General features: G+C 44.6%; 1 protein-coding gene across 1 annotated transcript in view; it reads right to left on the minus strand.

Annotated features, from left to right (window-relative positions):
* Window positions 1-25,096, minus strand: part of parp4 (poly (ADP-ribose) polymerase family, member 4) — a 260,543-nt gene that overhangs the window by 138,076 nt on the left and 97,371 nt on the right. Inside the window, 1 exon segment of the mRNA XM_038818701.1 lies at window positions 7,383-7,426. Coding sequence (XP_038674629.1) covers window positions 7,383-7,426 — 44 coding nt within the window.

Consider the following 25,096-nt stretch of genomic DNA (forward strand, 5'->3'; position numbering starts at 1 on the left):
CATTGATCCCTCCACCAAGAGGAAAAGTTTCTTCCTCTCTAATCTATCTATGCCCCTCATAATTTTATACAACTCAATCATGTTCTCTCCCCCCCACCTCCTGTTTCTTCTGCTCCAATGAAAACAAACCCAGTCTATCCAATCTCTCTTCATAACTAAAACTCTCCAGCCCAGGCAACATCCTGGTAAATCTCCTCTGCATCCTTTCCAGTGCTATCACATCCCTCCTATAATGTGGATTCCAAAACTGCACATAATACTGGCCGAACCAACATTTTATACAGTTCCAGCATAACCTCCCTGCTCTTAAATACTATGCCTCGGCTAACAAAGGTAAGTATACATATGGTTTCTTAACGTCTTTTATCCACCTGCCCTGCTACCTTAAGGGATTGGTGTACATGATCAAGATCCCTCTGATCTTTGGTGCTTCCCAGGGTCCTGCCATCATGTATTCCCTTGCCTTGTTTGTCCTGCCCAAGTACATCACCTCACATTTATCTGGATTTCGTTCCATATTCTACTGATCAGTCCATCTGACCAGCCTATCAATGTCCAACTGTAATCTAAGGCTACCCTCCTCACTATTTACTACCCCACTAATTTCCGTATCATCCGTTAACTTACTGATCAACCTTCCTACATTCAAGTCTAAATTAGTTACATAAACCACAAACAGAAAAGGCCCCAACGCTGACCTCTGCGGGACCCCATTGGACACAGGCTTCTTGTCAGAAAAACACCCTTGACCATCACCCTCTGCTTCCTGGCACTCAGCCAATTCTGAGTCCAATTTACCAAATTTCCTTGGATCACATGGGCTCTTACATTCAATCTTAGTCTCCCATCTGGGATCTTATCAAAAGCCTTGCTAAAATACAAGTAAACTATGTCAAATGCATTTCCCTCATCGACACACCTGGTCAGACATGACCACCTCTTAATACAACCATACTGACTGTTCTTGATCAATCCATGTCTCTCCAAATGCAGATTAATTCTGTCTCTGAGGCTAGACTGACTGGCCTGTAGTTTCCTGGTTCATCCCTTCCTCCCTTCTTGAATAATGGTGCCATATTGGTTATCCTCCAGTCGTTCTGCTCCTTTGCCTCACTCAACAGCCTGGGATACCTTTCATCTGACCTAGAGATTTATCGACTTTTAAGCCGGCCAGACTACTCATAACCCCCTACATTAATTAATTTAATTTTAACGCAGTCCTATTCCCTGATTTCTATAACCAAATTGTCCGTCTCACTTCTGAACACCAACACAAAGTATTCATTTAGAACCCTACCTGCGACCTCCAGCTCCACACACATTATCATTGTGGTCCTTAATGGGCCCTACTTTTTCCTTAGTTATCCTTTTACCCTTAATGTACTTAATAATAATCTTTCTTATTGTCACAAGTAGGCTTACATTAACACTGCAATGAAGTTACTGTGAAAATCCCCTAGAAGCCACACTCCGGCACCTGTTCGGGTACACAGAGGGAGAATTCAGAATGTCCAATTCAACTAACAGCACGTCTTTCGGGACTTGTGGGAGGAAAATGGAGCACTAGAGGAAACCCACGCAGACACAAGGAGAACGAGCAGACTGCACACTGACAGTGACTCAAGCCGGGAATCGAATCTGGGACTCTGGTGCTGTGAAGCAACAGTGCTAACCACTGTGCTACTGTAGGATTTTTCTATATTTCCACATCCGGAAGCAGCAGTCGCTCCAGCAGGGTATATCCGGCAACCTAGGGAACCCCTTCTAGACCTTTTGTGCAAAGTCCCTAACCTGCAGATACCTGAACTCACTCCCCCCTCAGCAACTCTACCCTCTCCCTTAGCTCCTCCAGACTGGCAAACCCTTCCTCCAAATACAAATCCCTCACCTTTACCAGCCCCGCTTCCCTCCACCTCCTTTATACACTATCCATCCTCCCCGGCTCAAACCCATGATTCTCGCACAGCGGCGATAGCACCTTCCACCCTAAAATGCCTCCTCAGTTGATTCCATATCTTCTTTGCTACCTAAAATTAAGACCAGGACCGCCCCCTTTCTTGTAGGAGCTTGTACTTCCTGGCTTAAAAAGCTCTCCTGGATGCATTTTAATAATTCCGCTCCCTCTAAACCTTTCACACTATGACCACCCCAGCTAACATTGAGGAAATTGAAATTGCCTATTATAACTACCCTATTCATTTTATACTTCTCTGAAATTTGCCAACTTATCTGCTGTTCTATTTCTCTCGGACTGTTAGAGGGCCTATATAACCCTCCCAGCAATGTGTTGCTCCTTTTTGGCATTTAAGTTCTACCCATATGGCTTCATTTGAAGAGCCTTACAATATGTTGTCCCTCCTTACTGCTGTAATTCATTCCGTGATCAAAATTGTGACACCCTCTCCTCTTTTACCTCCTTCCATGTCTCGCCCGAAGATCCTATATTCTGGAATATTGAACTGCCAATCATGTTCCTCTCTCAACCATGTCTCACTGACAGCAATTACATCATATCCATGTTTTAATTTGTGCCCTCAACTCATCTGCTTTGTTAGTCAGACTCCTTGCATTAAAATAAATACCATCCAATCTTGCCAAACTCCCTTGTGACCTAACTGGCCTATAATTTTCCTGCCATCCTGATTCACTTGCTGTCTCTTCAAATTTTGGTTCTGCACCTCCCTTTGCTGAACCTTCTTTCAGGATCTCATTCCCCTAAGTTAGTTTAAACCTTCTCCAACAACACTAGCAAACCTCCCTGCAAAGACACTGGTCCCATTTTGGTTCAGATGCAACCCGTCTGCTTTGTACAGGACCATTATTGCCAGAAATGGTCCCAATGTCCCAGAAATCTAAAGCCCTAATTCCTGCACTATCTCTCCAGCCACGTATTCATCTGGACTTACCTTCTATTTCTATACTCACTAGCACGTGGCAATGGAAGTAATCCAGGCATTACTACCTTTTGGGTCCTTTTTTAAGTGTATTTCCTAGCTCCCTATGTGCTCCTTGCAGGACCTCACCCCCTTTCCTTCCTATATCGTTGGTACCAATATGTACCATGATATCTGTCTGTTGCCCTTCCCCTTCAGAATACCCTGCAGCCATCCAGACATCCCTGACTCTGGCATCAGGGAGGCAACATGCCATCCTGGAGTTTCTTTTGTGGCCACAGAAATGCCCATCTGTTCCCCTTACAATTGAATCTCCCACCACTATAGCCCTGCCATTCTTCCTCCTCCCCTCTTGTGCAGCAGACCACCCATGGTGCAATTAAGTTGGCTGCCATTGCTTTCCCCTGCACAGTCATCTCCCCCAACAGTACCCTAAACAGTATGGCTGTAAGAAAAAGGGATGAACACAGGGGACTCCTGCATGACCTGCCTTCCTCTACTCTGCCTGATGGTCACCCATGCCTTTTATGCCTGTTTAATCTTCATCTACGATGTGACCACATTACTGAATGTGCTATCCACGACTTGCTCAGCGTTGCTGCAGCTCCACAGTGAATCTACCCTCAGCTCCAAAGTGTAGTTATCCAGTAGCAGCACTTGAACAAACTTCTTGCACACATGATTAGCAGGGGCAACTGAATCTTCCATGATTTGACACATAGCACAAGGGAAACATATCACGGGCTCTCCTGCCATGACTACCCGTCAGCTCTTTAAAAATCATGCTTACATAAGAACACCATTAACATACCTCCCTTACGCTAACTTTCTTTCCCTTATCCTACTTTGCTTACTTAGATTACTTGATGATAATGATGTCAACTTTCACTTATTTCTGTTGTTTCTCAGTTAATCCCTTCTTCTGAAAAAAAAACACTTTTAAAAATCACGACTGCGTTATTGCGAAGTTGACTGAAATGACGCTGTTCCCACACTGCTTCATTGTGACGCTGACTGTGAGTATATCGTTCCCAGAACGGTTCTCTGCGACAATGACTGCAAGGACACTATTCCTGGACTGTTCTCAGATTTTGTTTGACTAAATTCACAGAATCACAGAATAATACAGTTCAGAAGAGGCTCTTCGACCCATCGAGTCTGCACCGACACATGAAAAACACCTGACCTGCCTACCTAATCCCATTTTCCAGCACTTAGCCCATAGCCTTGAATGTTCTAACCTGATTGAGATCTTTCTTAAGGTGACAGGGTGTGTACATGATGGGAATACAGCTAGTATATGTGGACTCCCACAAGTTACTTGATAAAGTACCACGTAATAGGCCTGTGCCCACACAGTTGTTCCTACACAACTGGCTAAGTAACAGAAAACAGGGTTATGGTTAATGACTTCATTTTGGACTGGAGGAATGTATACAATGCCCCAGTGTTCAGTCTGATGACCATTGCTAATTTTATTGACTTGGGCAGAATTTCATACTTTGCCGTTGACACCAAACTTTGAAGTGTAGTTAACAGTGAGAAAGATAGTAATAGACTTCAAGAAGATGCAGATTGGACCTTGGTGAATGGCTGGACACATGGCGGATGAAATTCAATGCAGTGCAAGGGTCCTTCCTGTTTATTCCCTTTGTATTCCCTTATTCCCACTATCATTGCCGTTCCATCTTTTGATCCATGGACATGTCTCGTCAAGGAAAGCAGCCCGAGTCTTTAATTCAGCAGAATTCAGGAGAGATCACTGTGCTAGTCTGTGCTGATTCAAACTGGAGTTGTAGACTGACTAGCACTAGTGAGAATATGGGCTGGGACTCGGTTTGATTAATTTGGTTGGTGGTCAATGAATTGGCCCAAAAGGCTGTACTTTGCTCTGTGAAGGGTGGTGATTTGATTTTATCCCAGTGGGATGGTTCAGAGATCCAAGGAAGTTTCAGTTTTGATTCTGGCAGCTCGAAGGAGACAAGACTCTGCTAACTTTCCAGAATGGCTGATGTGATCCAGCTGTCTCTCACTCCAGAAAGAATCTGAAAACTCTCCCCAGAAGAGCTTTTTATTTTTTTAATTTAGAGTATCCAATTTTTTTTCCAATTAAGGGGCAATTTAGCATGGTTAATCCACCTAACCTGCATTCCCATCATGTACACACCTCGTCACCTTAAGAAAGATCTCAATCAGGTGATAACATTCAAGGCTATGGGCTAAGTGCTGGAAAATGGCATTAGGTAGACAGGTCAGGTTTTTAAAAAAAATTTAGAGTACCCAATTATTTTCTTTCCAATTAAGGGGCAATTTAGCGTGACCAATCCACCTAACCTGCACATCTTTGGGTTGTGGGGGTGAAACCCATGCAGACACGGGGAGAATGTGGTCAGGTATTTTTAATGTGTCGGTGCAGACTTGGTGAGCCGAAGAGCCTCTTCTGCACTGCATTATTCTGTGATTCTGTGAAGTTAGTCAAACAAAATCTGGGAACAGTGTCCTCGCAGTCATTGTCGCAGAGAACTGGTCTGGGAACAATATCCTCACAAGTCAGCATCAGAGTGAAGCAGTCTGGGAACGGCGTCCTTTCAGTCAACTTCTCAGTGAAGGAGTCGTGATTTTTAAAACGTTTTTGGTTTGTGGGGGTGAGACCCATGCAGACATGGGGAGAATGTGCAAACTCCACACGGACAGTGACCCAGGGCCGGGATCGAACCTGGGACCTCGGCGCTGTGAGGCAGCAGTGCTAACCACTGTGCCGCCCTACTCCCCAGAAGAGCTGTTGTGAACTGTCTATCTCCCTCTCCAGAAAGGCTGCCTGTGAATTCTGAAATTTCTACACTACAGGGGCCTGAACACAAACCACAACCTGAAAGTAAAGATTGATAACAAAGATTCTGCTTCTCCAGGAAAGTTGTGAATATTAGATTTTCTAAGTAAGAAGTCTTACAACATCAGGTTGTTTCGAATCACTAACTTTTGGAGCACTGCTCCTTCCTCAAGTGAATGTTCGAAACAAACCTGTTGGCCTTTAACCAGGTGTAAGACTTCTTACTGTGTTCACCCCAGTCCAACATGCATCTCCACATCATAAATTTTCTAAAACATGAGAAAAACCATTACGAGGGGGGTAGCTGGAAAATTCCGGCCACCTTCTCAAAAGCGGACAACCATACAAACTACAACTGATGACTGAACGCCCAGTACAACATGTTGCTTAACAGAGTGTTCTTAGTTCCGCTTCAGGTGTCTAACGACAGAAATAAAGTGCATGATTCCGCAGATGGTTGTAGTCAAACATTTATTGATGTGCTAAAGACTAACCCAAACAAAACCTGATCCTGTCAGATTTGATATTTTCACCCCCCCCCCCCCCCCCCCACATTTTTACTCTCATCTCCTGAAAAAGGCAAGCTATACTGTGATCATGTCTAGACGTGTCCAGTAATCTTTAATGACCTCTCTTCATGCTTGAGTTTGGACAATGAGAGCAGACATTCGAATCAACCACACTTTATTCTGGAGGTGGGGGCAATGGAAGGGACGAAAGAGGAGGGTGAGCATCACAATTGAACCTGATGCTATCCTTAGTCAAAGTTGACATACTTACACTTTCCATCAAATGTCACTCGATAGTGATCAGAGTAATAAACGTCCTGATAGAATGTTCCCCATCTCAGGCCAGGGTCACAAAGGCCAATTGTAGCACCTCCACCTTTGCCTAGCTATTCTCAACTAATTGTGCGCAGAATCCTCCATGGTCCATGTGACTCAAACATCACTTATCCAGCACAGAGGATAGCGGAGATGCTGGATAGTGCTGCATCCCATTTTGCTGGTATAAAACGGTCACCCAAGGGAACAAGATTTCAGGCAGCTTGTGGCTTTCATTCTGTGTTGATGATTGATTAAGATTCCTTTGTAGGTGCCTCAAATTGCATAAGATTGTCTGCATATGCAAATTTCAGGATTAATCATACTTACTTTGAAAAGTTTGATCATGAATGGCTCCTTTATGCCTTAAAGAGATTACTAGAGGTTGCAGCATGAAAGACAAGTATTAAGCTTGTTGACTTTTTCTGGAGACATGAGGTGGAAACAGTTCTCCTTTAATCTCTAAATCAACACTGTGGACCAATGCCGGTCACCTCTCTTCTTCCCACCCATCTTCACATATGATCATCCTCCTCCCTAATCCTTGGACTTTTGCTGAGGGGCGTGGCTGATTTCCACTAAGACTAGCAAATTGCCTCTGGGGCATTTACCAGCATCAGAAACTCATCAACGATAAACATATGAGGCTGATTGACCAAGCTTCCATGTTCCTGTTGCCAGTTTCATTAGACACATGCAGTGTTCACATCACCAAGATCAAACCTTGATAAGTGTGCAATCCAATCTCTAGGCCCAAGTATTTAACGATTTGTGAACAATTCATATTTATAATCATTGTTAAAGTTGCCAAAAAGTCCTTGCTGATGAACTTACCCTGCTGGCTCCTGTTGTTTCACATCGATTTTTTTCAGAGATTCCTGAAAAAAAGTTTACAAAACTAGATTAGCACCTATCTCCATTCAGAAGCTTTATTTTTAAATTATTTCACTCAGCTAAATCGCTGGCTTTTAAAGCAGACCAAGCAGGCCAGCAGCACAGTTCGATTCCCGTACCAGTCTCCCCGGACAGGTGCCGGAATGTGGCGACTAGGGGCTTTTCACAGTAACTTCATTGAAGCCTACTCGTGACAATAAGCGATTTTCATTTTTTTCATTTCTTCCTCTCTTTTGGTTCCACCCATATTATGGGTCACACTAGCTGAGGGGGTAGGCAGCTATCCTGTTCCATTCATTAGTCAATGCCACTATCTAACTTCTTCCAAGCATCACAACAAAAACAAGGACCTTATGGCGAAAGGAATCAACAGCGTGTACATGCAGCTTTCCATTCTGTCACAGTCTCCAATGTAACCATCGCTTTTGGAAATTTTGCTATGTAGCTTTGAGAATAGTTTGTGAAACATAACCTGAAGCCTTAATTTATTTTGTGTAAATAAGGTGAATTGATTGTTTTAAGATTAAAAGAATCAATACATTAAGGAATACGTTTTCAGTCTGATTCTTTTCTGCCATATTTCTCATTTTATTTCACTATTCTCTGATTTCTGTCCTATCCTCTTCCAGAAGTTCCAATGGTTTGCTACTATCATCACTGCAGCTCTGAATAAATGATCAGAGCTGTAATTTTCAGGTTGGATTAACTCTCCTCAAAATGCTTTTCTTAATCCAAGTTGGAGTAGTCTGCCAACATGAATTGCATCATTCACTGTTGCTATTATAGCAGGACAGTATAAAATAGTGCCATGTTGAACTTGTGTGCTGTGTGAGTTTCTGAAATCTAGCAATGTCAAACAATCGCACTGCAAGTACCTTCTCCAGGTGGTCTCAAATTCAGGAGCATAAAGCTCGACAAAGTAAAAGTTAGGGACATTCTGCACTATACAAAAGGAAGAAATCATGTGAAGCATATTACATGTCATTGTCCCTCTGTAGCTATGGAGGAGCAGTGAAGCAAAGAATAAGAAGTGGGAGACAGCGCAGGAAACACCTGCAGCTTGAAGTTGTTTGAGGGGCTGAATACTATGGTGCACACAATGAATGCAAGTTGGGGCGATGGGGATGGCAAAAAGTTTGAGCAAAAATCTGAAGTTGTGATTATTATGGAACAGGCAGGTAGGAGGTGGTTGAGAAGAGATTGAGGTGGCAGACATCATAGTGTTGAGAGAGAGGACCAGAGGTAGTTATCAGAAATTCAATCATTTGAGGGACTGATAGACTATTTCTTATTTGTAACTGGGAATCCTGAATAAACTTTACCTTTCTGGTGCGAAGGTAAGGGTCATAAGAGATTGGGTGGTGGAGATAGTGCTTTTAATGTAATTAAACATCTTATTTGAAAAAGTAGTTTTATTCAACAGATTTTCAACAGTTTTACAACCCCCCCCCCCCCCCCAGAAGCAAATCTCACCTTTCCCATGGTCAAAACCCCAGCAAAGTCCCCCACCACAGCAAGGCACAGGGTGGAGAAGGTGACCTCCACCCCAACAATACCTGTCTACGAGCAATCAGCGAGGTGAAGGATAAACATCTGCCCCCACCTGTAGTTCTGGCTGGTCCGAAACCTGAATATGGCTTTTAGGGTACTGGGCTCTATGTTCACATGTAAGACCATAAGACATAGGAGCAGAATTAGGCCACTCGGCTTAGCGAGTCTGCTCCGGCATTCAATCATGGCTGATATTTTCTCATCCCCATTCTCCTGCCTTCTCCCCATAACCCCTGATCCCCTTATTAATCAAGAACCTATCTATCTCTGTTTTAAAGACATTCAGTGATTTGGCCTCCACAATCTTCTGTGGCAAAGAGTTCCACAGATTCGCCACCCTCTGGCTGAAAAAAATCCTCCTCATCTCTGTTTTAAAGGATCGTCCCTTTAGTCTGAGATGGTGTCCTCTGGTTCTACTTTTTCCTACAAGTGGAGACATCCTCTCCACATCCACTCTATCCAGGCCTTGCAGTATCCTGTAAATTTCAATAAGATTGCCCCTCATCCTTCTAAACTTCAACGAGTGCAGACCCAGAGTCCTCAACCGTTCCTCGTACGACAAGTGCTTCATTCCAGGGATCATTCTTGTGAACCTTCTCTGGACCCCTTCCAAGGCCAGCACATCCTTCCTCCGATACGGGTCCCAAAACTGCTCACAATACTCCAAATTGGGTCTGACCAAAGTCTTATACAGCCTCAGAAGTACATCCCTGGCCTTGTATTCTAGCCCTCTTGACATGAATGCGAACACTGCATTTGCCTTCTTAACTGCCAATTGAATCTGCACATTAACCTTAAGAAAATCGTGAACAAGGATTCCCAAGTCCCTTTGTACTTCTGCTTTTCAAAGCATTTCCCCATTTAGAAAATAGTCTATGCCCAAATTCCTCCTTCCAAAGTGCATAATCACACACTTTTCCTCATTGTATTTCATTTGCCACTTCATTGCCCACTCTCCTAGCTTATCCAAATCCTTCTGCAGGCCCCTTGCTTCCTCAATACTACCTGTCCCTCTACAGATCTTTGCAAACTTTGCAACAATGCCTTCAGTTCCTTCCTCCAGATCATTAGATATTGTGAAAAGTTGTGGTCCCAGCACAGACCCGACGCACACTACTACTCACCGGCTGCCATCCTGAAAAAGACCCCTTTATCCCCACTCTCTGCCTTCTGCCAGTCAGCCAATCCTCTATCCATGCCAGGATCTTATCCTTAACAACATGGGCTTTTAACTTAGTCAACTTCTCCTATGAAGCACCTTGTAATGAAAACAAAATGAAAAGCGAAAATGAAAATTGATTATAGTCACATGTAGGCTTCAAATGAAGTTACTGTGAAAAGCCCATAGTCGCCACATTCCAGCGCCAGTTCGGGGAGGCTGGTGCGGGAATTGAACCGTGCTGCCGGCCTGCCTTGTTCTGCTTTAAAAGCCAGCTCTTTAGCCCTGTGCTAAACCAGCCCCAAGTCTAAGGCCTTGTCAAAGGTCTTCTGGAAATCTAAATAAATCACGGCCACTGGTTCTCCTTTGTCTAACTTCCTTGTTACCTCCTCAAAGAACTCTACCAGATTTGTTGGACATGACCTCCCCTTGATGAAGCCGTGTTGACTCAGTCCTATTTTATCATGCACTTCCAAGTACTTCGCGATCTCATCTTTAATAACGGACTCTAAAATCTTACCAATGACCCGTCAGGCTAACCGGCCTATAATTTCCCTTCTTCTGCCTCCCTCCCTTCTTAAACAGTGGTGTTACATTAGCCACTTTCCAGTCCTCTGGGACCCTTCCTGCCTCCAGTGATTCCTGAAAGATCATCACCAATGCCTCCACAATCTCCTCAGCTATCTCTTTTATGACCCTGGAGTGCACTCCATCCGGTCCAGGTGACTTATCCACCTACAGACCTTTCAGTTTCCCCAGAACCTTCTCCTCAGTAATGGTCACTGCACTCACCTCTGCCCCCTGGTTCTCCTAGAGCTCTGGCATCCCACTGGTGTCGTCCACCGTGAAGACTGATGAAAAGTAACTGTTCAGTTTGTCTGCCATTTCTTTGTTTCCTATTATTACTTCTCCAGCTACATTTTCCAGTGGTCCAATATCTATTTTTGCCTCGCTCTTACATTTTATATATTGAAAAAACTCTTCCTATCTTCCTTTATATTACTAGCTAGCTTGCAGTCATACTTCATCTTGTCCTCTCCTTATTGCTTTTATAGTTGTCCTCTTCTTGCTTTTAAAGGCTTCCCAATCCTCTGGCATCCCACTAATCCTCGCCTTGTATGCTTTTTCATTACTTTTTATATTGTCCTTGACTTCCCTTGTCAGCATGGTTGCCTTGTCCTCCCCTTAGCATGTTTCCTCCTTCTTGAATGAATTTCTGCTGTGCCTCCCTAATAACCCCCAAAAACTCCTGCCATTGCTGTTCCACTGTCTTCCCTGCTCGGCTCCTTTTCCAATCAACTCTGGCCAGCTCCTCCCTCATGTCTTTGTAGTTACCCTTATTTAATTGTAATACCAATACATCTGATTGCAGCTTCTCCCTCTCAAACTGCAGGGTAAATACTATCATATTGTGGTCACTGCTCCCTAAGGGTTCCTTCACCTTAAGTTCCCTAATCAAGTCTCCCTCATTACACATCACCAAATCCAGAATTGCCTGTTCCCTAGTAGGCTCTGTCACAAGCTGCTCCAAAAAAACATCTCTTAGACATTCCACAAATTCCATTTCTTGGGATCCACTACCAACCTGATTTTCCCAGTCCACCTAGCCCCCATGATTATTGTAATATTGCCTTTTTTACATGCCTTTTCTGTCTCCTGATTTATTTTCTGCCCCACATCCTGACTACTGCTAAGGGGCCTGCACATAACTCCCATCAGGGTCTTTTTACCTTTGCGATTCCTCAACTCTACCCACAGAGATTCTATGCCTTCTGATCCTATATCGCTCCTTGCTATTGATTTAATTTAATTCCTTACTAACAATGCAACCCCGCCCCCTTTGCCCATCTGCCTGTCCTTTCGATAGGACATATATCCTTGGATATTTAGATTCCAGCCCTGATCAAAACCTTTCCAGCTTCGGGCAGGACCAAAACATATGTACATAGCTCGCAAGGTCCCTCTCACATTGCTTACAGACATCCTCCACCCCTTTGAACAGTCAGCTCATCCTAGACTTTGTAAGGTGCGCCCTGTACGCTACCTTCAGCTGTATCAGCCCCAGTCTCGCGCGGGAGGCATTTACCCTTCGCATCACCTCACACCACAGACCTTCCTCCAGCACCACCCCCATCTTTTCCTCCCACTTCACCTTAACCCCCTCCACCTTAACCCCCTCCATGGACTCCCAGTTCTCTTCCAAAATCCTCCTGTAAATCGCGATGACGACCTCCCTCTCCAACCCCCACGGCTGACAGCACCGCCTCCAGCAACAAGGAGGCTGGCACTATCGGGAAAGTCGGGAATACCTTCCTAGCAAAGTCCCGTACCTGCATATACCTGAAACGTTTGCAACGCGCCAGCCCAAACTTTTCACCCAACTCCTCCAAACTCTCAAATCGCCCTCCTAGAAACAGATCCATCATTTCCTTAATCCCCCTCTCTTCCCATCCCTGGAACCTCCTCGGCTCGAACCCACGATTCCCCTTAATCGGCAACCCCCCCGACTGAGCTCCAAACCTAAAATGGTGCCTAAACTAAACTGTCTCCAGATATTCAACGTGGCCACCACCACCGGACTCACCGAGTAATTCCCTGGGGCCATCGGGAGCGATGTCGTTGCCAGTTCCATCAACCCTGACCCTCTGCAATAGCCCAACTCCAACCTCACCCACAAAGCAGCCCCTCCCTGCTCCTCGCCAAATCTCCTCTGCATTTGCCGCCCAATAATAATACATCAGATTTGGGAGGCCTAGCCACCCCACCTGCAATCATGTCTGCAGTATCACCTTCCTAAACCTAGCCACCTTCCCTGCCCAAACAAACAAGGAGGTCAGCCTGTCCACCCCCTAAAAAAACGCCTTCGGCAAAAAGACCAGCAGGCATTGAAACAAGAACAAGAATCAGAGCAAAACATTCAACTTCACTGCCTGTACCCGGCCCGCCAACGACAGAGGGAGATTGTCTCACCCCAGAAAATCAGCCTTCACCCTCCCCACCAAGCTGGTGAAATTAAACTTCCGAAGCCCTGCCCCGTCCCAGGCCACCTGCACCCCCAGATACCTAAAATGAGATGCCTCCAGATGAAATGGCAGCCTCTCCCCTGCCCCGCTCCTGGAGGAGAGACCACAACGTACTCACTTTTCCTCAAATTCAATTTGAAACCTGAAAACATCTCAAATCTCTGAAGTAACCCGATTATTTATTTTTATAAATTTTGAATACCCAATTAATTTTTTCCAATTAATGGGCAATTTAGCGTGGCCAATCCACCTACCCGATTATTTATTTTTATAAATTTAGAATACCCAATTAATTTTTTCCAATTAAGGGGAAATTTAGCGTGGCCAATCCACCTACCGTGCACATTTTTGAGTTATGGGGGCGAGACTCGTGCAAACACGGGGAGAATGTGCAAACTCCACATGAACAGTGACCCAGAGCCGGGATCGAACCTGGGACCTCGGCGCTGTGAGGCAGATGTGCTAACCAGTGCGCCACCGTGCTGCCATGAAGCAACCCGATTACGCTCCCCACCGAAGAGCTCAGCTCCGAAATATACAGCAACAAGTCATCTGCATATAAGGACACCCTATGTTCCACCGCCCCGTCCCTCCCCTCACTATCCCTTTCCACAACCCTGAGCTCCTCAGCACAATGGCCAAGGGTTCTATAGCCAATGCAAATAGAAGGGGGGACATGAGGCATTTTTGCCTTGTATCCTGGTGCAATGCGAAATAACCTGAGTGCACGTTTGCCATTGACTCCTTATATAGTATCTACACCACAAGCTTCGGCCGAGTTCCAGATTTTTCCAATACCACCATCAAATAACTCCACTCCACCCGATCAAACGCCTTCTCGCATCCAACGCCACCACCACCTTCGCATCCCTTCCCTCTGCCAGAGAAAGCACCACATTCAACAGCCTCCTCACATTGAAAGACAACTGTCTTCCCTTTATGAATCCGTTGTGTTCTCCCCAATCACCTTTGGTAGACACCCCTTCAATCATAACGTCAACACCCTTGCCAATATCTAACCGTCGACATTCAGCAGAGACATAGGCCTAGACGACCCACACTCCACCAGATCCCTGTTTTTCTTAAGGAAGAGGGGCTATCAGAGAGGGAGCAGGGACCACAGAGTATTGTTCTGTGCAGATGACCTGCTCCTCTACGTATCAAACCCCCTGGCCAGCATGGGGAAGCTAACAGCACTTCTTCGGGAGTTTGGTGACGTAAGACCATCTTGCAGCAAGGGCGACACGTGGGAGGCCTGGCTCTACCGAACCTCCTATTCTACCACTGGGCAACAAATGAGGAGGGGGGGGAGCGGATAGGAAGGGGGGGGGGGGAATGAACAGAAGGGGGGTTGCAGGGAGTACCGCTGGGATGAAAGGGAGCTCAGATGAGAGACGAAGAAGAAGGACACTCGCTGGAGATAACACAGACCCCTCCCCCCACACACACATGGAAAACAGAGGACGCGGACCATCCAAACCTCCCGCGAAAACTCAATGGGGGAACAGAACTTCACCCCCATCAAAACGAGTGTAAATATAAATAAAATAAATAGCATGTCACGGATTGTAAATATAAATGTAAATAAGAGAATGCGTGCATGGGATCACAGGTAGAGTGACAACCTGTTGTGTCGATGTTTATAAAGTTGCTGTCGCTTGGTTTCTTCTTTCGTGTTCTTGCCAATGTCTTTTGTTGTGTATAAATCTTGTTATTAAATGTTAAAAATATTTTTCAAAAAAAATTAAGACTAACACATAATTTGCCTTCCTAATTGCATGCTAATTTTCTATATTTCTTGCAACAGCACACCCAAGTCTCTTTTAACATCAATATTTACAGGTTCCATACCCTATAAAAAAAACCTGCTTTCCTATTCTTATGATCAAAGTGAATAATTTCAATTTCCTCACATTATGCTCCATCTACCATAATCATGCGCACTCACTTAACCTGTCTCTATTTCTTTTCACCCTCTTTGTGCCCTTCTTCCAGCTTATTCTTCCACCTCACTTTGCATCAAAAGCAAGCCCTTCCTTTCTCAGCCCCCACTTGTCAATCAAAAGTTTGTCGAACTCGAAATTAAATATATTCAATGATCCAAGCTCCACTGGGCAGGAGAATTCGAAACACCAATGACCCTTTGAGAAGAAATTCTTCCTCATCATCTTCTTATATAGGAGACCCTTCAGTTTTAAACTATATCGCCTAGTTCTAGATTCTCCCATGAGAGAAAATATCTTCTCAGTGTCTCCCGTGTCAAGCCCCCCCAGAATCTTCTGTTTCAACAAGATCAGCTCTTATTCTTCGAAACTCCAATGAGTATTGAAATGAAATGAAAATCGCTTATTGTCACAAGTCGGCTTCAATGAAGTTACTGTGAAAAGCTCCTAGTCGCCACATTCCGGCGCCTGTTCAGGGAGGCTGGTACGGGAATTGAACCGTGCTGCTGGCCTGCCTTGGTCTTCTTTAAAAGCCAGCGATTTAGCCCAACGTGCCCAACCTCTTCTCATAAGATAACTCCTTCACCCCAGGAATCACCCAGCCAATCTTCTCTGAACTGCTTCCAATGCAAGTATATCCCTCCATAAGTAAGGTGACCAAAACTGTGTTCAGTACTGTCGGCATGATCTCAACAATGTCCTGTAATTTGTAGCAAGAGTTAGCTACTTTTATATTCCATCCCCCTTCCAATAAAGGCCAATATTCTATTTGCTTTCCTAATTACTTGTTGCACCTGAATGCTGAATTTGTGACTCATGTACAAGGACTTAATCTCTTTATACGGCAGCATTTTGCAGTCTCCATTTAAATAATATTCTGTTTCGCTATTCTTCCTGCCAAAGTGAGCAACCTCATATTTTCCCACATTATGCTCCATCTGTCAAACTTCTACCCACTCACTTTATCTTTCTATATCCCTTTGTAGATTCTTTGTATCCTCCTCACACTTTGTTTTCCTACCCATCTTTCTACTGTCAACAAATCTGGCTACATTTCAGTTGATTCCTTCATCCAAGTCATCAATATAGATCATAAATAGTTAATGATGGTAACTGTTGCTTTCCACTCATTATAGTTTGCCAACTTAAAAATGAACTATTTATCAGACACACTATTTCCTGTTAGTTGGCCAGTCATCCGTCCATGTTAATATTCTAATATTGCACTCTCAACACCATAAGCTTTCACCTTGTCAAGTAACCTTCCAGGTGGTAGCTCATCAAATTCCTTTTGGAACTCTAAATACATTACATTTACTTGTTTCCCTTTATCCACCCTGCCTGTTACATCCGCAAAAGAACTCTAATAAATTAGTCAAACATAGCTTCCCTTTCATAAAACCATGTTGATTCTGATTGTATTATGATGAACACAATAGTGAAGAAAAGGTATTATCTCCAGCGATGTGGAATTTGTATGGGCAGAGTTGAGAAACACCAAAGGACATGAGTGGGGGTTGTATATAGATCCCCGAACTATAGTTGCGATGTTGGGAATGGCATTAAACAGAAAATTAGAGACGGAAGAAATAAAGGAACATCTGTAATTATTGATGACTTTAATCTGCATGCAAATTGGGCAAATCAAATTAGTAATAATACCGGAGAGGAGGAATTCCTGGAGTGTATACCGGATGGTTTTCTGGACCAAGACTTTGAGGAACTAACAGGGAACAGACCATCCTAGACTGGATATTGTGTAATGAGAAATGAATAATTGGCAATCTAGTTGTCTGAGGCCTCTTGGAGATGAGCGACCATAATATGATAGAATTCTTCATCAAGATGGAGAGTGACGTGGTTGATTCGGGGACTAGGGTCCTGAATCTTAATAAAGGAACCTATGATGGATTGGGAAACGCTGTTTAAAGGCATGACAGTGGATGGATAGGCAATGGCAAACATTCAAAGAGCGCATGGGTAAACTGCAACAATTGTTTATTCCTGTGGCACGATGACGCAGTGGGTAGCACTGCTGCCTCACGCCGCCGAGGACCCGGGTTCAAATCCCGGCCCCGGGTTACTATCCATGTGAAGTTTGCACATTCCCATCGTGTCTGCGTGGTCTCACCCCCACAACCTAAGGATGTGCAGGGTAGGTGGATTGGCCACACTAAATTACCCCTTAATTGGAAAAAAAGAATTGGGTTTAAAAAAAAACAATTGTTTAATTCTGTCTGGTGCAACAGTACAATGGGATAGGTGGCCAAATCATGGTTTACACAGGAAATTAGAGGTAGTATTAGATCCAAAGAAGGGCATAGAAATTGGCCAGAAAAATCAACAGACTTGAGAATTGGGAGCAGTTTAGAATTCAGGAAAGGTTGACCAAGAGATTGATTAAGAAGAGGAAAATAGAGTACAAGAGTGAACTTGTGGGGAACATAAAAATTGACTGTAGAAGTTTCTATCGGTATGTGAAATTAAAATGATTGGTGAAGACAAATGTAGGCCCCTTACAGTCAGAAACAGGGGAATTTATAATGGGGAACAAAGAAATGGCTGACCAACTAAATACATACTTAGGTTCTGTCTTCACAAAGGAGGACTCAAAAAACATACAAGAAATGTTGAGGAACATGGGATTTAATGAGGAGGAACTGAAGGAAATCAGTATTAGTGGGGAAATGGTGTTGGGAATTTGATGGGCTCAAAGGGCGATAAATCCTCAAGGCCTGATAATCTACATCCCAGTAGCCCAAGAAATAATGGATACATTGGTTGTCATCTTCCAAGATTCCATATGGAACAGTTCCTACAGATTGAAGAGTAGCTAATGTAACCACTTTATTTAAAAAGGGAGCTAGAGGGAAAACAGGGAATTATAGACCAGCCAGTCTGATGTCGGTAGGGGGAAAAATTCTTAAGTCCATTATAAAAGTGTTAATAACAGCACTTGGAAAACAGTGGCAGAATCAGACAGAGTTAGATAGTGGGATGCCAGAGGATTGGGAAGCCTTTAAAAGCAAGCAGAGGACAACTAAAAAAGCATTAAGGGGAGGGCAAGATGAAGTATGAGTGCAAGCTAGCAAGTAATATAAAGGAAGATAGGAAGAGTTAGATAGGGCTCCTAGGACGAAAGGGATCAACAGATACGGGGGTAAGGTGGGAAAAGGCTATTGAGTTGAATGATCAGCCATGATCATAATGAATGGCGGAGCAGGCTCCAAGGGCCAAATGGCCTTCTCCTTCTTTCTATGTTTAAATGTCCTGTTACTACAAGGATGCAGGTCATCAAATCCAGGGATGCGTCAGCCTCAAGTGCCATTTATTTATCTCTAGTCATAGTGAATGTTTCAAATTCCTCCCTCCCCTTTGCTTCTTGATTTTCTACTATGTTTGCGATGCTTTCATTACCTCCTGTGAAGATGGAACATAAATACTTGTTCAAAGCCTTTGCCAATTCCTCGCTTCCAATTATTAATTCCCGAGTTTTATCCTCTCAGGGACCAACGCACACTTTAGCTACTCTTTTCCTTGTTATATACTTGTCGGAGATTTTACTGTCTGCTTTTGCATTTCTTGCTAGTTTTTTTCTCATATTCCAATTTCTCCCTCTTTATTATTCTCTGTCATTCTTTACTGGTTTTCAAAACTTTCCCGATCATCTATCCTACCACAAATCTTCGCCATATTGTACACCTTTTTTTCAATTTGATGCCACCCTCAACTTCCTTAGTTAGCCACGAATGGTGCATCTTTCTGGTGGTGTCTTTCTTCCTCAGTAGGATACATCTTTATTGAGGGTTATGAAATATCTTCACAATCATTTGCCACTTTCTCTCTACCACCTTCACTTTTAATGTTTTCAGTCCAGTTCAGCTTAACCAACTCTGTCTTGGTAGCCTTGTAATTGCCTTTATTTAAGTTTAAGACATACATTTCTCATTCCCAAACTGAATGTGGAATTCTATAATGCTCTATTCACTTTGCCAATAGGATCCTTTCCTATGAGGTATTTAATGAATCCTGTCTCACTACACAATACCAGGTCTGAAGTAGCCTGTTTCTTAGTCTGTTCCAGAACATATTGTTATAAGAAACTATCCTGAATACACTCGATGAACTCGTTCTCCAGGTTACTTTTGCCAATTAGATTTGTCCAATTAATGTGAATATTAAAGTTACCAATGATTATTGCAATACCTTTCTTGCAAGCCCCAATTATTCTTGCATAGCTACTGTTAGGAGGTTTATAAAGTACTCAAATCAGTAACTCTTTCCTCTGCTATTCCTCATCTTCACCCAAACTGAATCTACATCTTGACCTTCTAATACAGGATCATTTCAAACTACTATACAACATTTATTTGTTTTTGTTATTTAAAAAAATAAATTTAGAGATTGGCGTGGCCAATCTACCTACCCTGCACATCTTTGGGTTTGTGGGGGTGAGAGACACCCAGACATGCAGGGAATGTGCAAACTCCACACGGACAGCAACCCGGGGCCAGGATCGAACCTGGGTCCTCAGCGCCATAGGCAGCAGGACAAACCACTGCGCCACCATACTTCCATTCTATACATCCTTAACAGAGCTCCACTTCCTTTCCCTCTCCTCCTGTAATACCAAATACCCTTGAATGTTCAGTCTCAGCTTGGCCACCTTGTCATGCACCACAACTGGGGCAGCAGGGTAGCATGGTGGTTAGCATAAATGCTTCACAGCTCCAGGGTCAATTCCCGGCTGGGTCACTGTCTGTGTGGAGTCTGCACGTCCTCCCCCTGTGTGCGTGGGTTTCCTCCGGGTGCTCCGGTTTCCTCCCACAGTCCAAAGATGTGCGGGTTAGGTGGATTGGCCATGCTAAATTGCCCGTAGTGTCCTAAAAAAGTAAGGTTAATGGGGGGGGTTGTTGGGTTACGGGTATAGGGTGGATACGTGGGTTTGAATAGGGTGATCATGGCTCGGCACAACATTGAGGGCCGAAGGGCCTGTTCTGTGCTGTACTGTTCTATGTTCTATGTAACTCTATCATATCATAATTTATTTGTATTTGTGCTTTCAGTTCATCGCTCTGTCTGAATTCAGATAAAGAGCCTTCAATTCTGTGTTTTTGCCGACTCTGACCATACTAGCTAGTGCACGCTTGTCTGTATGCTTTGTTCCTTCCTGTCATACTCTGGTCATCATTGCTTGCATTGCTATCTGCGCGATTGCCTTGTCCTTTCTCTTTTTTTCCCAATTAAGGGGCAATTTAGTGTGGCCAATCCACCTAACCTGCACATCTTTAGGTTGTGGGGGTGAAACCCACGCAGACATGGGGAGAATGTGCAAACTCCACACGGACAGTGACCCAGGGCCGGGATTCGAACCCGGGTCCTCAGGGCCGCAGTCCCAGTGCTATCCACTGCGTCGCATGCCGCCCTGGGTCCTTTCTCTTTTAACTCTACAAATCACCCCTCACATGAACCCTCTGCTCTCCCCAACTATTTAATTAAAAAGCCTCTCCGCAGCCATAGTTATATGATTTGTCAATACTCTGGTCCCAGGCACGGTCCCAACGGTAGAGGCTCCCGCTTTTAATAGTACTCGTGCCAGTGCCTTGTGAACTGAAACCCATTTCTCACACACCAATCTCCAATTCCATTCTCTGATCTTACTTATCCTATGCCAATTTGTTGCCAACACTGCAGAGCTTCAGAGAGGGCAAGAGTTACTGGACGCTTTGTTCCAAAGGGCCCTCAAACCCATAAATAGATCTTTAAAGTCAATCAATGGTTTGGAACAGGAGTGTGCAGATACCCATGCCAAGTAGGAAGGGCCCATGTGAGGTAGGCAGCCAGGAGCTTTTGCTGCATGGGCTGTTATCATGCTAGGGAGGTTTGTGGAACTACCTTTATAAGCCACCTGTAAGTCCCTCACTGGGGACTGCCAGTCAGACCCCATCAATAATAATAATCTTTATTAGTGTCACAGGTAGGCTTACATTAACACTGCAATGAAGTTACTGTGAAAATCCCTTAGTTGCCACACTACAGTGCCTGTTCGGTACACAGATGGAGAATTCAGAATGTCCAATTCACCTAACAAGCATGTCTTTCAGGACTTGTGGAAGTAAACCGGAACACCCGGAGGAAACCCGTGCATTCACGGGGAGAACGTGCAGATACTGCACATACAGTGACCCAAGGCGGGAATTGAACCGGGTTCCTAGCACTGTGAAGAAGCTGTGCTAACCATTGTGCTACCATGCCGCCCATAAAATAGATTGGTTAGCAGTGGGATTCGAACCCACGACTCCAGGGGAGACTGCGACCTGAACGCACCGCTTTAGACCACTCGCCCACCCTGATCTGGCTCCATAGCTTCCTCTTGTTCAGGGGCTACTCATAGTTACAGCAGTGGTCGCCACTTGAATCTGGGACTGCAGGGCTGCTGGCCAATCTGGTGAACCTTCGTCTCCAGATGGGGGTAGAAGCCTTTAACCGTAGGCAGTTAATGCTGTTGCAGCGTAAAATACCTGTAGAGTAGCCAACCTTTTGGTGGGTACAGGTTTTTATAGGTTTTTCTATCCACTGACTTTTAGTCAGGGTGGGGGCGTGAAGGCAACTCCTAAAAATGGATTCTAAATAGCAACAAATTAATGAAAGCAAGTGTGGGTCATTCAGGGGCAGAAACAGGTCAAATGATTACAGAGAAAATGCACAGATATTAAACAAATACTTTATATCAGTCTTTATGTAGAAGTCATGAATAATATTCTGGAAATTAGAGGGAATCAAGGGTTTAGCAAGATTGAGGAATTAAAATAAATCAGTCTAAGTAAAGAAATAATACCGGATAATTTTTTTTTCTTCAATATTGTTATTCGCCATATTTTCAACATTTTCGCCACACAAAATTAAGCAAACAAAATAACCTCAACAATGTAAAACATAAAAGAAAGCAGTTCCCCCAAACAGCTCCGCCTTCAGCAATGAGGAGGCCGCCGCTATCAGAAAGGTCGGGAAAACTTTCCTTGCAAAATCTCGAACCTGCAGTTATCTAAACCCCTCTCCCCGTGCCAACCCTACTCTCACAGCTCCTCCATGCTTGTCTATCGTCTCCCAAGAAACAGATGCTTCATTTCCTCAATCAGCCTTGAACAAAATAACCTCCCCCCTCACTACTGCCTTCAGTGCCTCCCAAAATATTGACTGTGAAACCTCCCCCGTGCAATTAAACCCCACGTATTCCTCAATCGCCTTCCCAATCTGATCGCAAAAACTCCAGTGCCATCCCCTTCTCCAGAACAACATTGACCCAATGCGGCGCATGGTTCAAAATCAATATCGCTGAATATTCCGACCCTTTGACCTCGGCCAATAACACCTTCCCCACCATGAAAAAGTCTATTCTCGAGTACACTTTTACGTACTGGGGAGAAAAAATAATTCTCCCATTCCCGTGGGTGCAGGAACCTCCACGGGTCCACTCCTCCTATCTTTCAGGAGCCCAGTCAGCGCCCCCCCCACCGACTGGGCCAGCGAGCACGGCCGAGACCTATGCACTTTCAGCTCCTGCACCACATTCCAATCCCCCCCCCCCACCCCCTATTAACTTGTGGGTATTCAAATCCGGGATGGCATTCAGCACCCTCTTCACAAGCCCTGCATTGTCCCAGTTGGGGCCATATATGCTCGCCAGTGCCACCAGCCTGCCCTCTAACGCCCTGCTATCGACCCCTGAATGGAAAACCTGGCTCACCTAACCCTTCCTCACCTGGTCCTTCATCCTCAGCCAGATCTCCTGCAGTATCACCACATCGGCCTTTCAGCTGTTCCAATGACTGCGGCCCATCCCCCTACCATACTCCCATTCACTAGCCAACCTTTGCTTGCTATAGTGGAGGCTCTTGCCCAGGCCTCCCTCCTTTCAATTCCCTCCCCCATGACTCAATCCCTGAAAACAAAGACACTCAAACATAACCAGTGCGCAAAAACCACGCTGCAGAAAACTGCCATAATCCCAAAGCCCAATAGTCACGTACACACTGTAGCCCATAACAGAGGTACACTATCCTTACCCATCAACCAACCCAAAAACCAAACCCCCAACTGTTCCCCCCACAAATTAAAGCAAATGCACATCCTGAAACAAGAGATAAGGCTGTACACAGCATTTCACCCCCCTTCCGCCTGAAAACAAACCCCAGTCCCATCTCTCATTTCAACCTGTCCCTCAGCCTTCACAAATGCCTCCGCCGCCTCCATCGTCTCGAAGTAGATGTCCTTCGAATTGTAGGACACCCTCAGCTTCGCCAAGTAGACCACGCCAAACCTCACACCATTACTGTAGAGTGCCGCCTTCACCCAACAGAAGGCCGCCCGCCTTCTCGCCAGCTCCACAGTTAAGTCCTGGTATATACGAATACCAGCTTCTTACCACTTCCCCTCATACCTTTGCTTTGCCCAACTCAGGACCTTCTCCTTGACATGGAATTTGTGGAAAAGAATTATGACCGCCCTTGGCAGCTCGTTTGCCTTTGGCTTGGGCTGAGCAACCGATGAGCCCTGTTCAGCTCATACCGGGAGGGTTCTTCCCCCTCCCCCAACAACTCCGCCAACGTCTTTGTGAAGTATTCAGTCGGCCTCGCACCCTTCACCCCCTCTGTCAAGCCCAATATTCTCAAATTCCGCCGCCTCAACCTACTCTCCAGGTCATCCACCTTGGCTCTGAATCCTTTGCTGGCCTCCACCGCCCTCTGCAGCTCCTCACCCATCAAGATGAACTCGTTATTATGTTGCCACAGAGCTTCCTCCACCCTCTTCAACTTCTCTCCTTGCTCCCATACCTCGGCTGACGTCTTCAACACCTTCATCAGGGCCATTGCAGCCATCATCTTATGTATCACCTCCATGTGTTTGGCGAACTGACTCTCAAATTCTCCGGCCATCGCCTCGGTCAGAGTCTCCACTGTGAAAGGCGAGGTCCGACCCAATGATCCCGGCTCCGCCATCTTTCTTGCTGTCGGATTGACCCGTTCACTCGACGGCGAGCTTTCCCTCGCCCCTTTCTTCCCTGCGGCTTTTTTCTGGGTCTCCGACATTCCCCATCTTCCTTGTGTCTTCCTGCACCAGCTTATTCAAAAATTGTCCCTGGAACCGGGCTTAATCTCCAAATACCAGAACCTTGAGCAGGTGCTACCCAACGTGCGACTTCCATCGACATGCCACCACCGGAAGTCAGAACTGGAGAAATTAAGAGGACTAAATGGCTCAAATCCCCTGGACCTGACAAACTTTATTCTAGGGCTTTAAACAAAGTAGCTACAGTTAGTAGATTCATTGGTTTCAAGCTTCCAGATTCCTTTGATTTGAGAACAGTTCTAGAGGATTTGAAGGTGATAAACAGTTCCTTCCCTAAATGATGAGGATGAGTGAAAATCACTCTTTGTAAAATCAAAAGAAAGCAAAAATAGATAAAACAAAACAAGCAGCACAATTTGAATGGAAGTTATTCAAGTTTCACTGCATAGGTCTTTATACAGGTTTCACTTTCCACACTTACAATAAACACAAAATAGGTCTGTTATATTACGTGATAATAATATATCGTTACTCTTTTGCTGACTTCCAGAATGGTCAGATGGTTGTAGTTCAGTAAAACTATTAGTCTTCAAATTAAGCAAATAACATTTATTGAATAACAAATATAAATATCTATGAGTTTCTTCGCTCTTCTACAACTATAAATGAAGATTAGGTAAATAAATAAGAATAAGTATATATAATGTTTAACTACACGTGCCAACTAAGCTATATCTCTAACACTCTGCTCACTCGTCACTCCTGATATGAAGAGGTGGGAATCTCCTCCGAGTGTAGTGCATATACAGGGATCTGGTGCTGCCATCTAGTGGTTGTCTAGCACTATTATGTGGGTGTTAATCCCTTACATACCAGCAGATATACAGATCACCACAAGGTCAACTGTAA

This window comes from Scyliorhinus canicula, chromosome 14 (genome assembly GCF_902713615.1).
Source record: "Scyliorhinus canicula chromosome 14, sScyCan1.1, whole genome shotgun sequence".
Taxonomy (NCBI): Eukaryota; Metazoa; Chordata; class Chondrichthyes; order Carcharhiniformes; family Scyliorhinidae; genus Scyliorhinus; species Scyliorhinus canicula.